The sequence below is a fragment of the Scaptodrosophila lebanonensis genome, unplaced genomic scaffold (genome assembly GCF_003285725.1).
Source record: "Scaptodrosophila lebanonensis strain 11010-0011.00,11010-0021.00 unplaced genomic scaffold, SlebRS2 tig00000129-arrow-arrow-pilon, whole genome shotgun sequence".
Classification (NCBI taxonomy): domain Eukaryota; kingdom Metazoa; phylum Arthropoda; class Insecta; order Diptera; family Drosophilidae; genus Scaptodrosophila; species Scaptodrosophila lebanonensis.
In genome coordinates this window covers 1,696,812-1,710,396 of record NW_022060583.1, presented here as the reverse complement: position 1 = coordinate 1,710,396, position 13,585 = coordinate 1,696,812, and the positions used below count along the sequence as shown (strand labels likewise).

The following is a 13,585-nucleotide window of genomic DNA, read 5'->3' as shown; positions in this document are numbered from 1 at the left end:
CAATTGTTTTATTAAAGTGCATTTTAGTGTGTTTACAAGCAAGCGTGGGTAGTTTAACACTTTTAGGCCTACAATTCCGCGTTTTTAAGACAAGACGCGAGTAGACGCGCCGACCAAAAAAACGCACTGACAAATGCAAAATCGCAATTGCAACCGTGAACCACAATCGTACGCAACGTTGCATTCCAGTGTTGAGCAACATCAGTCGGTAAACGGCCGTCTCTTTAACAGCTGTGATATTGCTCGAAGGTCGTTTTGTTGAATAATAATTAAGAAATACAAACGATCTTATTTAAATAATGAACGAAGCCAGCACCAATATGGACGCCGTGGCTGCAGAAAAGAAACGCAAGTTCCGCGTGCAAGGTAAGTTTGTATGCAATCAGCAATGGGTATGTATGTATGTATATTATGAACTAATGTATTCATTGCATATAGGCGCTGCCTTTCTGGGTCTGGTTGGCGGCATATCTGCGCTCATTGGATTTTCACAAACGCTTGGCAAGGCCAAAAAGTCAGACAACAAAGTGTTGCAACAACAAGGAACACGACAAGGTCTTATTCTGATGGATGAGGGCGCCACGCTAGCCATGCGCGCCCTCGGATGGGGGACACTTTATGCTGTCCTGGGTACTGGTGCATTTTGCTATGGTTTTTGGAAACTTAGTGGGGCCAAAGATGTAAGTTTTCACTTGCGTTAAGTGTTTTGGCTTAGCCACTAATGCCAAGATTCTCTCTCCACAGTTTGAAGAGTTTCGAATGAAAATGGGCAACTCACTGCCGCGTATTACCAAAGAGGAGCAACCCCAAAGCCGCACCGATTTTGACAGCCTTACTGATCTGATGAAATACTTGGCCACTTGGGCGAAAGAGTAGCTAATACAAATTATTTTAACATACATACATACTTTATATGTAAGCATAGCATAAGTTAATGTCCGGAGCCAATGCTTGCTCACATCAGTTAGTTGCCCAAATCAAAAAAATTTACTATTTACTTGTTTCAACTTTTATTTGTTCACATTTTAAAAACCTAATGGCGTTCAGTACAATCAGAGGCTGCCAAATTTTCATTTAGGCGAATCCTGCTTTCGGAATTCAGAATATGTTGGCATGCGTCCATTAATGATAACTGCAGTTCTGACATTTCAGCATGATCCTTCTCCAAAAAAGTTGTTGCATCTTTTACAAATGCAACGGAATTTCGTAGAAAGTTTTGAAGATCGGGCATTTGGTCTAGGTAAGCCTGCTGATCTTTGCTAGGTTCGCACTGGAAAGGCGTAGCATGCTTCGCTATTGTCTCTTTAAAAACATCTATACAACCAATTATAAAGTCTATCCATTCTTTCTCCACCTTTTGCGCCGATTCCTTATATCTGAGAAGATATATTTTTAAAAAGAAGCTTCATACAACACCCTGTCCACTTACCTATCAATTTCTTCGTTCGATTTTTCCCGAACTGAAAATAAGATTTATGGATTTAATGAAATAACAAACTGTAATAGCGTGTTGAACTTACAGCCATCGAGCGCAATGTTGAATAGGCTTTTCGTTGAATTAAAATCGAACCTTTGAGAAGTAGTTATACTGGCTACAATTTCATCGATATCTATATCTGATGCGTTAGAATCGTCGCTAAAAGCTACGTTGCAGTTAGGAAAGAGCTCCTTATTATGGTTCCCAGTATTGCTCGCGTCCATTTTCAAAATATTGTAGCACCATTTACATTAGAGATGGTAGCTTGATGCGCAACTTGCAACGACAGTCAAAGCCTATCGGCTCAGCTAAGATTCTGTGAAATTTGTCAGCACTGAAACAGTAGGCCGTGACTGTTGATTCAAATGTTCAAATATACTTACATAGATAAGGTATTCGAATATTTAAGCAGTAACAGTCAAAGGCTCGGTTGGAAAGGAGCTACATATTTACAAAAAGTATAAAAACACACCGAGATTCTGATACCGGCACTGCAAAATTTCGAAAATTTCGGTTTAATAAAATTCCCACCGCGAATTACAATTCAGTCAATAACACCACAAGTTGAACATTAAAAGATGATCAACGAAGGCATTGTACGTCTCAGCTCGCTTTTAGTGGGCTGTGTATATCCGGCATTTGCATCGTACAAAATTTTGAACGGTAAATCGCGCTCAGAACGCGAGCAGAACATTTGGCTATCGTACTGGATCGCTTACGGAGTCTATGCCATCATCGAGTTCTTCTCCGTTGGTCTTATCTGGTGGGTACCCTTCATTAATGAGTTCAAGCTTTTTTTTCTTTGTTGGTTGTTACCTACTGTTGGAGGCGGCAGCGAACTGATTTACGATGACTTCTTATGTCCATTTTTTACGCGCAACGAGAGTGCCATTGACCAAGCCATCACGACTATCTCTATTAAAAGCGGTGAAATTCTCAGTGAACTGGTTCAGTTACTCTACAGCATCCTAGTGGTAATTGCTGAACAATGCTGCATTATGCGTCAGAATGGGGATATGCACTTGACTCCTAGCATTGAGGCGGCTCTAAATGAAGTGCTCGCTGGACGTCAAGGCACTAGTGCAAGCGGAACCAACAACGAGCAAATTGAGGAACAGGTTGCAAAGCTAAAGGAGGTTGCACGCAAAGTAGTCAAATGTCGTTCTCTAGGAGAGCTGGCCAAACTGAAGTTGTCGCAGAAATCCCAATCGCTCGAAAAATCAACGCCGCAGCAGCCGGAATCAGAGTCACAAGTCACATCGGAGTCTAAGCCTGGCCAACACATAGACATCAAGTGCAGCAGCGAAATTGAATTGCGCATTTTAAAGGCGGAGGCAGAGGTTGCCCAACGCATACAGCTAACCAACCAGATGTCAAACAGTGAGCCCTTTGCACGTGCCAACAGCCACATGCTCGCTAATACAATGACTACATTTATGGGGCCCGTGTATCAGCCTGTCGAGAAGCCACAACGTCCACCAAAGCCAAAGCGAGGGCTTCGCAAGCAACAAGGAGTTAACCAGGAGCTGGGTCGCATCCTGCACGAGCAGGATGGTTCCATTAACAATCCGCTACCGGGCAACTCGAATTTAATAGGCACCAATCTAAATATTAGTAACACCAAATGCGAATTGTGAATATGAATGCCAACTTTAATTTGACTTAAACATTATGAAAGGAAAAAGAACACACATTATTATACTCAATAGTCTGGGAAATACAATAGAAATATACCTGTCAATTGCTGATAGTAGCCATAGACCTAGGCAAGATTGGCATGTTGCCACATACTTAAGTTTCGTTCATATACAGAAATTACAATAAATTAACTTGTTCAAATTGTTCAGAAATATCCTTATCCATGATTTTTAATGAAGTATTATGGGTATCTGATAATTAATGCTGAATTCGTTCAACTATGTGCATCATTTTTTTCACGCTTTACGACGGGCAATCGGGTCCAAATGTAACCACATGCCCGCTGTGGCGCATATTCGTCCACATCGGGTACCGGAAAGGGTGTTGTCCGATCATAGTAATAATTGCTAGGCGCATGCATCACGAACTCCATGTAACATAGCTTACGGGATAGCTCCTCATCGGGTCCTGAAATAAAACACATTCATGCTGTAGCTTAAGCTATCCCTGAGTGTTTCTACAACTTACCAATTAAATAGGTTGCCGGATCGAAACCTTCTTTGGGATCCGGACTGTCCTGCGTAGGTATAAGCCAGGTAAGAAATGCCGACTTTTCACAATAGGCATCCACAAGCAGACCTCGTATTTGCGCATAATACACTCCATCCTCACCATCCACAATGCTCACAATGTCTCCAATTTGCATATAGCTGCCCTTATAGAAGACGCTCTTTACGAACTTGGTGCATGCCTGGACCTTTGGAGTTTTCTGTGCCGGTCGTTTGAAGAGAGCACGTCGACTCCTCATGCTAGTCATAGTGCCTGCACCTCCAATACCACTTGCCTTGCTGTGCGATTTGCTGCTGCCAGGATGTGGTGAAGATGCGGCTATGTGCGCCGATAAAATGGGGTTTTGTCCATTAAAGCCATTGCTGTTATTGTTGCCAGATGCATTGTTACGCATCGACATTTTCGCCTTGAAACGTGTACTCCGCGTGCTCTTGCGTAAGCGTTTTAGCATTGTCGGTGTGCGGGTGCCGTTGATGCTGCTTCGTGTAATCTTAGGACTATGACGGAATGAAGTAGTGGGCTCCGGTGAGGGTGGTGCATCTGCTGAGTCAATGGGCCTCGTTGATTGGTTTTCGATTTTAATTTCAACTGGACTGATTGGCTTTGAAATTGTCGACGTTGGCGTATTTTCTGCTGCCCTCGTTCCTGATACTGAGCTGGATGCAATATCTGTTTTAATTTCATGCTTTTCGCCATCATTTTCAAGCACCATTTCTTGTGATTGTTTTTGCACTTGCTCTCCACCATTATATGCATTATCTTCATGACCTCTTCGATGCTTTGGCCTCCTTTGCTGCCCATCTTCCAGCTCAGACGCCATTTCCTCCGAATCGTCCATTGAATCTGCTAAGATTTCTTTAGTTGTGAGATCGGCCTGATGCAGTTTTAAAAGCTCCTCTGACTTTTCAACAGTTCCAGCTGCCGTCTCCCTAATATTTGGGTCTTTTTCGCTGCCCTCGCCATCAAAGCAACATTCTGTGTAGATGCCAGCATCGCCATCACCAGCTCCTTGGCTCTGGCTACTCTCGCCCATTTCACTAACTTTACCGGACTTACTGCTCGTTGCAGCATCGGCATCTGCAGGAATTATTGTATTGCTTCGCATGAATTACTGTTAGTTGCCTAATAAATTTAATTCACCCTCGTTACGCGTAAATTAATGGGAACTGGGCACGATGTACAGCGATAATTCTTGTAAATGAATGCAAACTCCCCTGTTATAATCGAGAGTCGTGAGTGCAAGACATTGGGATGGGCATCGATACCGTGACTGAAGGCATCGAAGTTTTTGCCATCTCTATTTAACATCCAGTCTTTCTAGAGTATTCAACCAACAAGTCCGTACGTCCCTAAAAAGAAACGCAAATACAACGCGTTCAATTTATTTTGATACAAATTGGAGACTATATTTCGGTGACATCATATAGAGGGACACCTAACATGGACTTCGGCGCGCTGCTGCATTATGCCAAGAAAAAGAACGATGCAACTACAAAAGATGAGGTTTGTTGCTATTGTTTTTATCAGAAATATGCTCGTTCAATTAAACAATGTGCACCCTAATATATATGCAAGACTGAGTACATACATACATATGTATGTGGCCAATTTGTTGACCCAAAAACTGTCACTTTTAAATTTAAGAATTTGAAGGCATTGGCCCACCAGGGGGTCACTACCAGGTATACTTCTAAATTAAACATATTTACATACATATGTATGTGTAATATACATATGTATGAATGTACATATGGATGCATTGGCATACTGACTACCAACCATATTGCATCTTTGTTGTGTGCATATACCTATGTATGTTTGTGTGTTGCAGTGTCAACAAGTGTCATTCTATTATTATTATTTATTTCCAAGCAGGGTAAATTCTACAGCACCAAATATGCACCACCCAAGAAGGAGAGCAAGGAGAGTAAACAACTTTCGAACAACATACAAAAGTTTCTCAAGAAGCGTGAAGCAGAGGAGCAGCAACGTAAACGGGAGGAGCGAGAGAAGCTTTCCAATCTGCTGGCCATGCGCGATGAAAAGTCCAAAAATAAAATTCGGAAAATGCTAAAAGTCACAAAGTCGGCCAATAAGTCTGTGCTCGAAGATGCCAAGGATGGTGGCACTATGGACGGACCCGATCATGCAGATGGTGATGACTACGGTTACGTATCTACTGAAGCAAACGCATTTTATCAGAAATACATAGAAAAAGTAAAGGATGTGAAGGAGGATAAAGGATTTGCGCCAAGTCGTCCGCAATCATTGCGTGATCTCAGCGGCACTAAAGAGCGGGTCAAGGCGGCAATAACGCGGGAGCGTGAGGAGGCTAAGACTCATACGCGACAACGCAGCAGCATCGGAGCAGCACCAAACACGCCAAGCTCGAGCTCTAGCAGCAAGGACGTAAATGTCGCCCGTGCATATGGCACATCAAAAACTCTTTATGATCCGGAAGTGGAGCGCCGCGAGGAGGAGCGCAAAAAACGCGAGGAAGACCAAAAGAAGGCGAAATCCAAGAGGCCGCTTCAGCCACCGCCGATGGATTTTCAGGCTCTGCTGCGTCTGGCTGAAAAGAAGCAACATGAACCGGTTATATTTGCTGCACCGGAGAAGAAAAGGGAGCCAGAGCGACTGTTGTCAGCGCGTGAGAAACGCGAACTTGAGGAGCGTCAGCGACAAAAGGACGAACGTGCGCGCCGGGAACGCGAACGCTTGCGTGATGGAGATCAAAAGTCAAAGGAAACGCGAAAAGAGAACGGAACCACCAGCGGCAGTAGCAGTGGCAGCGGCAGCTGCAGCAGCAATCGAATGGAACCAAATGGACGTATACCAAAGCTCAATAGCGCTGCCTCCGCCACACCAAACACATCGAGTGTGTCGAAATCGGTAACACCGAAGTCAACAACAATTGTTCATAGTGAGTCCAAAGTCAAGCCCACAAGTGATAGCCTTAAGCGACCAGCCACATCAATGGCAAATTCGTCGAAAGCCAATGTTAACAATACAACAAAAACAACAGCCTCGTCCTCAACGATCAGTAAAGCAAACACAGCACCATCTACAAAAACACAAACGAGCAGCAGTGCCGGCACTTCGAAGGCCAGTCAATCTCGAAATCCCTACGCTGCGGCCAGCAAGACAAATTCAACTCGCGAGTTTCCGCCACGCGACTCAGTCAACGTCACCAAAACTCGACAATTCCCACCGCCCGATGTCAGAGGACGTCCAGCGCCACCTCCTCGCAGACCAGCCGAGCCAGTCAACAAAAGTGAGTCAAATCATGTTTGGATTAAAATTATGTGGTTAGAAGTGATTAGAAATACTTAATGATTTCAATACAAATCAGTACAAAGTACAAAGACGACAAATAACTAAAAACCACTTATCTTCATAAGTGAAATATTAGAGTTATTTTTCGACTGTCTTACCAAAGAATTGTGCTGCACTGATCCATGCTGCATAAAAGCATATAGATTAAATAAGAACCAACTGTAACGCAATAATATAACAACACCAGAGTTAATATTTCTACAAATTACAGCCACATAGGCAGTAAACCGAAAAACTGAATCCTAAGCATGGGTGATTAAAACTCCATTATGTATCAAAATTGTATGTATGTACCATATAGTCGTTGTAGGAATAATCAGTTCTTAGTAGATAGAAAAAAATCAATTTTTTGTGACTGTTCGTTAATATTATATAATTTTACCTTATACAGAACGTATCTACGATGATGATGAAGATGAATACGACTCTGAGTTGGATGATTTCATCGATGATGGAGACTGCGAAGAGGACATATCATCGCATATACGTGATATCTTTGGCTATGATAAGCGGAGATACCGCGATCAGGACTTTGATGATCGAGAAATGGAGTCAAGTTTTGCTCAAATGCAGCGCGAAGAATTTATAAGCAAAAAATTAGGTTCGTCTATGAAACGGTCTCTGCCCACTCACGGTTGAGTAAAATTTGTGTTCTTTTTATTTAATGTAGGCTTACAAGAGGACTTGGAAGATATGCGGATGGAAGCGGAGCACAAAAAACGTAAAATTGCCCACAAACGTACCAGACGAATATCCGATGATGATTAACCATACGCTTAATACAACTTTAAAACTGCGTGCAGTGTCAACTTATAGGTTGATATTCAGGTACACGAACCTACAGAGCACAGATTCGTTTTTATAACGCAGAAAAGGGCTCCGCAATGCCAAACCCAACCACATTCTCAACTCTTAAAGGTGCGTTGCTTTTCGTCAACGTGCCCAAGTTCCCAAAACCAGAGCCGAGTGCCTTGTCGCAATAATAATCATTATGATTTTCATTTTTATACTCTTTGAAAACATGGTTCGTTAATTATTTTTAAAAAATATAGCAGGAACAAGGAGAATCTTTAGAAAACTGAGACTGTGCTACTCCTTTTGATACATTAGCCAGCATAAGCTGGCATGTTTAAAAGTATTTAGAAATTCTACAAACAGGGTTTTTCCGATTGCAGTTTAAATTATAATACTGTGCACCAAAGGATAAAAACATTTCTTGTAAGGTCAAAACTCTTCATGTATCTTTGCCTTTGAAATCTGGAACAAAACCTAATTCGGGCTAACAACATTTTGTTTATCTTCACATTGGTTTTAGTGGCTAAGCAATTATATCAATATAATAATATTATATCAAATTTAAGAGATCGTTAATGGTGGTATTTTTGTTTTTGTATTTATTTAACATTAGGTATCTGTGTGATAACGCGAGTGGATAGATTCGACCTTTTTTTCTGTCCGTACGTATTTACGCCAACTATTATCTCAATTTTGAACAGATGTGTAGGGATACTATTGTAGATAATAGAAAGTTCTCCCCAATGCAGTATAATCAACTTTGCATTTTTCGATATTTTTGTATATATTTATATATTACACATGAACATAACTACTTCATATCGTAAGCTGAACCCGATAAACAGAAGCAAAACAATAACCCAACGGGCTAATTCTCTATAACATGTATAGCTGCCATATAAACGATGTTTTACAAAAGTTGTAGTAGTAGCACTATTACTACTTCTACTACTACTATAACGGTTTTTGTAATATAAACAATTATGCTTATGAATATCCAAGTTCCGTAGCGAGAAGTGTGTCCGTATACCTAACGATGTTTTAAAGCTTGTCAAAAATCCAAGAAAAAAATGTTTCAGCCAAGAAACATTAAATTTTTATCAGTTTTTGTGAAATGAATTACCTACAAAGTGTATACCTCCATATAGAGTACGGTTTTCTAACTTAATTCTTGTGTAGAGCTATTTGGTAGCTTATAGTGCGTTTCATATTTATAGGACACCTATTTTTTGCAGAAAATATTTACCAAAAAGCTATAAATCATCTAAAGTTTAAAAAATGTAAATATCAAAATCTTTAAAATTCACTTTAAAAAAAAAAAAGAAGCAATTCGTTTTCAGTACAACGTTAATATAACTTTATTAAACAAAAATGTTTATTAATACTTTGTATGGCTACAGAAAACAATCGAACTTTATTTTTTGTTATTGTTTAATAAGTTATTTGAAGATTACGAATACTTTCAACTGTACCCAGATTATTAAATCATAAACGTTAGAAATTGCGTACTATTTCTATGGATTTTAATAGAATTATCCAAAAGTTTTGAAAAAATCATTTAAATGTAGCTTCGAAAATGCAAGCGAATCTTTTCTAATATCATTCCAGTAAGAATGAAAACTAGCTGGCTTAAGTAGATTGAACGATTTCTCATCAGACAATAAAACCTATTAGATAAAATTGTGTTAAGACATGGTTTGAGAACTTACATTATTCCTATAAAAAGGATCATTTGCTAAGCTATTTTAAAGTTAAAATGGAGCCTTCAATAATTTTGGGTGTTTTATGTTTCAAACTGAGCAGGAAGGACGTCTCGCTGATTGTGGGAACGCTTACTGGCCAGTGCCCAGTAGAGAGGCACGCTGCAAGACTAGGGATCCCTCACAATGACTTCTGTAGAAGCTGTAGAGATGAAGAAGAGGAGGAGAGTGTCGAGCACCTCCTTTGTTACTGCCCAGCACTCAGTAGGCGCGGGTTCTTCTTTGCTCTCAGAGCTGGTAAACATCGAATGTGCGAATATCGCAAGGTTCCTTAGAAGCACCGAATAGCTACAGTAGCGAAGAGGGGCAAGGGGCCTTTCAGCCATTCCAAGCGAAGCCTAAGCCTATGTTTCAAAAGCGATTCTTTATAATCCAATAGAGCTCATACATTTTTGCATACAGACATCGAATTCGACACATTGCCGCAAATCCGCCTCTATTCCGGCATTAATGTTGCTGTTTTGAGCATTTGTTTTACAATTTCTGATCAGGCTTCTACTGAGCTTTTGGCCCATCAGTGTTAAATTTGAACCGCTATCCCTGTATGTAAAAATTTTATTTGTTTATTTAAGCATTCATTTCTTAGCTTAATTCGTTTAAGCAATCAAATTTTTAAGTAACGCACTCAAACACGCAATCAATTCAATACTATATTTTAGAATCTGTAACTAAAGGCTAGATCAACTGCCAAGTTTATCAAAAAAAAAAAAAAAAAAAAACAATTAGATGCACTATAAATATAAAACGCACTGTATTAAATTGTTTTTAATGAGAATTTGATAGTATTTCGCTTAAACCGTTTATTTCATCTATTCAATGCGATGTTTTTAAGGACCGAGGCTAGAAGATGATTGGTTTTCAAAGAGTGTACCAGCTTCGGCCCGTCGAAGTTTCCCCCATTGTTGTGTTATACCCTGAAATATTTTGCATGTAGCTGCTGGTTGTTGAGTTTAGCCCCTTAAGTTATAATTTATAATTCCCAAGACACTTACACAATACACGCACTCGTAAACCTTAATTTATACAACCCACAATAAAACTTTTTATATATTTGATATAAAAGATGTGTGAATATATAGAAGTTTGTGAATAAAATGTATTTAAAGAAACAACCTCTCTTCAGTGAGCATTTCTGTTTTCTGGGCCTGTAAATCATCTAGATTCGTTCGGGCTCCACGACTACGGCGCTTCCCACACGGCGCCGATCGCAAACAGGATGCGGCTCCGTGTCCATTAGACCAATGGCCGTTAGTGCTGAGAAGGCCTTGTCCCCGGGCAAATAGTTGAGCTCATGCCCAATACGTCTCAAATAGGCGGCCGTGTGTCTCGGCACCTCTGGCTCCACATCGACCAGCATCGGCATCAGCTGATGATGTATACGACCCGCATTAACCGCACGCTCGAGTGGCTCGTGAAGCACAAAGTAGCGCAGAATCGTCTGTGCCACCGATGTTGTAATCTTGGAGCCACCCGCACCGCCCACCAAGAGCTTGACATTGCCCTCCGGATCGAGCACAATGCTGGGACAAGTAGACGAGAGTGGACGCTTGCCGGGCTTGATATAATTTGCTGGACTAGCCGGGATGCCGTAAGTGTTGACCACACCTGGCGTCGAGAAGTCATCCATCTCGTCGTTTAATATGAAGCCTGTCTGACGGGAGCGCACCTTGGCACCCAGATGACTGTTGATGGTGCTGGTCACTGAAATAGCATCGCCATTGGGTGACAGCACTGAAATATGCGCCGTACCATGATCCTCCACATTACTGAAGTTCGCTCCATAGTAAGCGATATCCGTAAACGTGCGATCATCAACGATCAGTTCACGAATCTCAGTTGCAAATTCTGGATCAATCAGTTTCTCATAGACCTCGCGCACTTCGGGCTCGAAATGAATGTCTCCCAGATTGGTTCGATGCCCATACGCGTGCTTGAACGTTTCAATGAGACGCTGCCAGTACTTGTCCGTATTTGTGGTGTACAGCGGTTCCATGACATTCAGCATGAAAGTCAGGACAGCACCACTGGTGGGCAGTGGGGAAGTGTAAAGCTCATACCCTCCAGTAAAACGAGCCCGTAACGGATCTTCCCAACGCACTCTGCAACGAACTTGGATAAGCAAACTAGGAAAACTATTTTTAGAGCCTACATACTCGTAATTCTGTAAATCCTGCTCCGTCACAATGCCACCCATGGCCTGAATGTCCTGAACCAGCTTGCGTCCAACACGTCCACCTCTGTAAATGACCTCTGGGCCCTCATTGGCTACTATCTCCAGTGTTTCGGCCAACATATGACGGTACATGATTTCACCTTCCTTGTAGAGTTCATCGGTTTTGGGGTTAACGAATATCTCGGCCATCGAAGGCTCTTGGCGTATGTGATCCCCATGGGTATCCAGAACATTGGCCAAATAACGAGATACCTCTATGCCATTGCGGCACAAATTGATCGTGGGCTGGAAGAGATCGCGCCACGGCAACTTGCCGTACTTGTCATGCAGACGCCAATAGCCGTAGATTTCGCTGGGCACCGCACATGATAGGGCACCGGTGATGTTCTTGTTCACGAACATGTCTTGGGTGGCCGCTGCTGGTGCCGTTTCGCGTGCTATTAGCGTCTCAATGAACCCCGTCTCCTTGGAGTAAATGGTCGCCACAAAGCCACCGCCAACGCCCAGACTGTGCGGCAACATGACGCCCTCGCACAGCATGGTTGCAATGGCAGCGTCGGCCGCTGATCCGCCAATATCCAGAATGTTGCCACCCACTTCGGCACAGCCGACGCCATTGGAGGCGACGGCCCCATACCGACGGGGCTCTTCCGTGTGTCCGCGTAGACCGAAGACTAGGCCTAAGGTAATACCGACCAGCGCCACCACGAGTATAATCCAGCAAACGGCGTATTTTTTGCAACAGCTGTTGGGGATACAAATTGAGAAGAAGGATATGCAATTTAAGTATAATTAGGACGAAAGAAGGCAACGATGAAGGGTGAGAAGAAGGCGCCGAGGCGTACCCAGTTAAAATATCGCTGAGGACGTCAAATAACTGCACATATAACATAATACTCAGGTGTTCTAATACAAAATCATTTTGATGACTTTGAAAGCAGTTCCGAAAAAATATGAATACTTTGGTTGTGATCTATTCCTCTTCAATTCATCTTCCAATTCAATCAACCAAACGATACATCAACGATGGTGATGATGGGCTTATCCTAATCCATGATCTCCATTCTTTTGCTTTACTTACGACATTTTGCTTGTGTGCGTGTGTGAATATCCTTATAAATAATGGCTTAAAGTTAGTGAAAAAAAAAGGTAATTAATATTTATTGCTTAACGTCGTGGGCGCTAGCCGGATTTTAATAAATTACTGACTGTCCATCGGCCATAAGCCACCGTATTTATATGATACGATACGATATCCGGTACTCGCTTGGAACTATCAATACTGCTGAAATATGTACATATTTGCGATAAGACGCTATCCCATGGCCCTGTTTCCAAGCATACTCGTACATATGCATTCATATAGACGTACAAACGTCACGCTCGTCTAAAATAGAAAGTTCACTTTTCGTAGAGTTAGCTGACTAATTGATGGTCGAGACCAAAAGGGATTGCCGACAAACGCATAAATATTTGTATTTTTAAGCATTTAATCAACTGCGACAAAGTCTTAATTAGGTATTATCTAATAAATATACGATAAGCAGCAATATTCTTATGAGTTAAGGCCATGATACTCGCAGTCATAGCATTCTTTATTTAGAATATGTCATCATTTCCATAAAATGCTACTCATTCTTAGAGGAAAATCCCCTGAAATTAACATGCTTACTTAATTTTAATGTATATTTGAACTTGTAAATACGTTTTTCTTTACTTCTGGATTCACCCTATCCTAAATGTACTGCTAGGAAATCTGTCATTATATAACAATTTCAATTATTTTAACACACGAGTATATAAGTTTGTCATCTTGTATGTGAAAAATGAATATTC

The 13,585-nt window shown here is 41.5% G+C and overlaps 6 protein-coding genes across 7 annotated transcripts; 3 read left to right on the top strand and 3 right to left on the bottom strand.

The window, feature by feature from the left end:
• The first annotated feature begins 211 nt into the window (after nucleotides 1-211).
• Nucleotides 212-1,007, top strand: LOC115628885 (transmembrane protein 242). The gene is made up of 3 exons (XM_030525141.1): nucleotides 212-366; nucleotides 439-680; nucleotides 745-1,007. Exons 1-3 carry the CDS (start codon nucleotides 300-302, stop codon nucleotides 874-876), a joined length of 441 nt encoding a protein of 146 aa, XP_030381001.1. The 5' UTR covers nucleotides 212-299; the 3' UTR covers nucleotides 877-1,007.
• LOC115628884 lies at nucleotides 994-1,709 on the bottom strand. The gene is made up of 3 exons (XM_030525140.1): nucleotides 1,521-1,709; nucleotides 1,430-1,460; nucleotides 994-1,376 (listed from the first exon to the last, which is right to left on the bottom strand). Exons 1-3 carry the CDS (start codon nucleotides 1,699-1,701, stop codon nucleotides 1,034-1,036), a joined length of 555 nt encoding a protein of 184 aa, XP_030381000.1. The 5' UTR covers nucleotides 1,702-1,709; the 3' UTR covers nucleotides 994-1,033.
• Nucleotides 1,710-1,881: 172 nt separating this feature from the next.
• On the top strand, nucleotides 1,882-3,335 carry LOC115628883. The gene has a single exon (XM_030525139.1). It carries the CDS (start codon nucleotides 2,056-2,058, stop codon nucleotides 3,112-3,114), a length of 1,059 nt encoding a protein of 352 aa, XP_030380999.1. The 5' UTR covers nucleotides 1,882-2,055; the 3' UTR covers nucleotides 3,115-3,335.
• On the bottom strand, nucleotides 3,109-4,850 carry LOC115628881. The gene is made up of 2 exons (XM_030525138.1): nucleotides 3,644-4,850; nucleotides 3,109-3,583 (listed from the first exon to the last, which is right to left on the bottom strand). The coding sequence occupies exons 1-2, from the start codon at nucleotides 4,788-4,790 to the stop codon at nucleotides 3,390-3,392; spliced, it is 1,341 nt and encodes a 446-aa protein (XP_030380998.1). The 5' UTR covers nucleotides 4,791-4,850; the 3' UTR covers nucleotides 3,109-3,389.
• A 178-nt stretch (nucleotides 4,851-5,028) lies between these two features.
• Nucleotides 5,029-9,043, top strand: LOC115628845 (protein SPT2 homolog). 2 transcript variants are annotated; one of them, XM_030525091.1, is made up of 4 exons: nucleotides 5,029-5,188; nucleotides 5,561-6,959; nucleotides 7,413-7,622; nucleotides 7,692-9,043. In XM_030525091.1, the coding sequence occupies exons 1-4, from the start codon at nucleotides 5,126-5,128 to the stop codon at nucleotides 7,787-7,789; spliced, it is 1,770 nt and encodes a 589-aa protein (XP_030380951.1). In that variant the 5' UTR covers nucleotides 5,029-5,125; the 3' UTR covers nucleotides 7,790-9,043. The 2 variants fall into 2 exon arrangements, with proteins under 2 accessions (XP_030380951.1, XP_030380950.1); XM_030525090.1 differs by having other exon boundaries at nucleotides 5,558-6,959.
• A 1,567-nt stretch (nucleotides 9,044-10,610) lies between these two features.
• On the bottom strand, nucleotides 10,611-12,653 carry LOC115628876 (scoloptoxin SSD14). Its single transcript, XM_030525132.1, has 3 exons — nucleotides 12,595-12,653; nucleotides 11,730-12,494; nucleotides 10,611-11,675 (listed from the first exon to the last, which is right to left on the bottom strand). Exons 1-3 carry the CDS (start codon nucleotides 12,639-12,641, stop codon nucleotides 10,733-10,735), a joined length of 1,755 nt encoding a protein of 584 aa, XP_030380992.1. The 5' UTR covers nucleotides 12,642-12,653; the 3' UTR covers nucleotides 10,611-10,732.
• Nucleotides 12,654-13,585: the final 932 nt, after the last annotated feature.

Coding starts and splice junctions, on each gene's coding strand:
- LOC115628885 (XM_030525141.1), top strand. CDS start 300: ATGAACGAAGCCAGCACCAATATGGACGCCGTGGCTGCAGAAAAGAAA. Junction 367..438: donor ACGCAAGTTCCGCGTGCAAG/GTAAGTTTGTAT, acceptor CATTGCATATAG/GCGCTGCCTTTCTGGGTCTG. Junction 681..744: donor AACTTAGTGGGGCCAAAGAT/GTAAGTTTTCAC, acceptor CTCTCTCCACAG/TTTGAAGAGTTTCGAATGAA.
- LOC115628884 (XM_030525140.1), bottom strand. CDS start 1,701: ATGGACGCGAGCAATACTGGGAACCATAATAAGGAGCTCTTTCCTAAC. Junction 1,461..1,520: donor CAACATTGCGCTCGATGGCT/GTAAGTTCAACA, acceptor TCTTATTTTCAG/TTCGGGAAAAATCGAACGAA. Junction 1,377..1,429: donor TCGAACGAAGAAATTGATAG/GTAAGTGGACAG, acceptor ATATCTTCTCAG/ATATAAGGAATCGGCGCAAA.
- LOC115628883 (XM_030525139.1), top strand. CDS start 2,056: ATGATCAACGAAGGCATTGTACGTCTCAGCTCGCTTTTAGTGGGCTGT.
- LOC115628881 (XM_030525138.1), bottom strand. CDS start 4,790: ATGCGAAGCAATACAATAATTCCTGCAGATGCCGATGCTGCAACGAGC. Junction 3,584..3,643: donor TCCGGCAACCTATTTAATTG/GTAAGTTGTAGA, acceptor GTTTTATTTCAG/GACCCGATGAGGAGCTATCC.
- LOC115628845 (XM_030525090.1), top strand. CDS start 5,126: ATGGACTTCGGCGCGCTGCTGCATTATGCCAAGAAAAAGAACGATGCA. Junction 5,189..5,557: donor ATGCAACTACAAAAGATGAG/GTTTGTTGCTAT, acceptor TTTATTTCCAAG/CAGGGTAAATTCTACAGCAC. Junction 6,960..7,412: donor AGCCGAGCCAGTCAACAAAA/GTGAGTCAAATC, acceptor TACCTTATACAG/AACGTATCTACGATGATGAT.
- LOC115628876 (XM_030525132.1), bottom strand. CDS start 12,641: ATGTTATATGTGCAGTTATTTGACGTCCTCAGCGATATTTTAACTGG. Junction 12,495..12,594: donor CTCAGCGATATTTTAACTGG/GTACGCCTCGGC, acceptor TATCCCCAACAG/CTGTTGCAAAAAATACGCCG. Junction 11,676..11,729: donor CAGGATTTACAGAATTACGA/GTATGTAGGCTC, acceptor AGTTCGTTGCAG/AGTGCGTTGGGAAGATCCGT.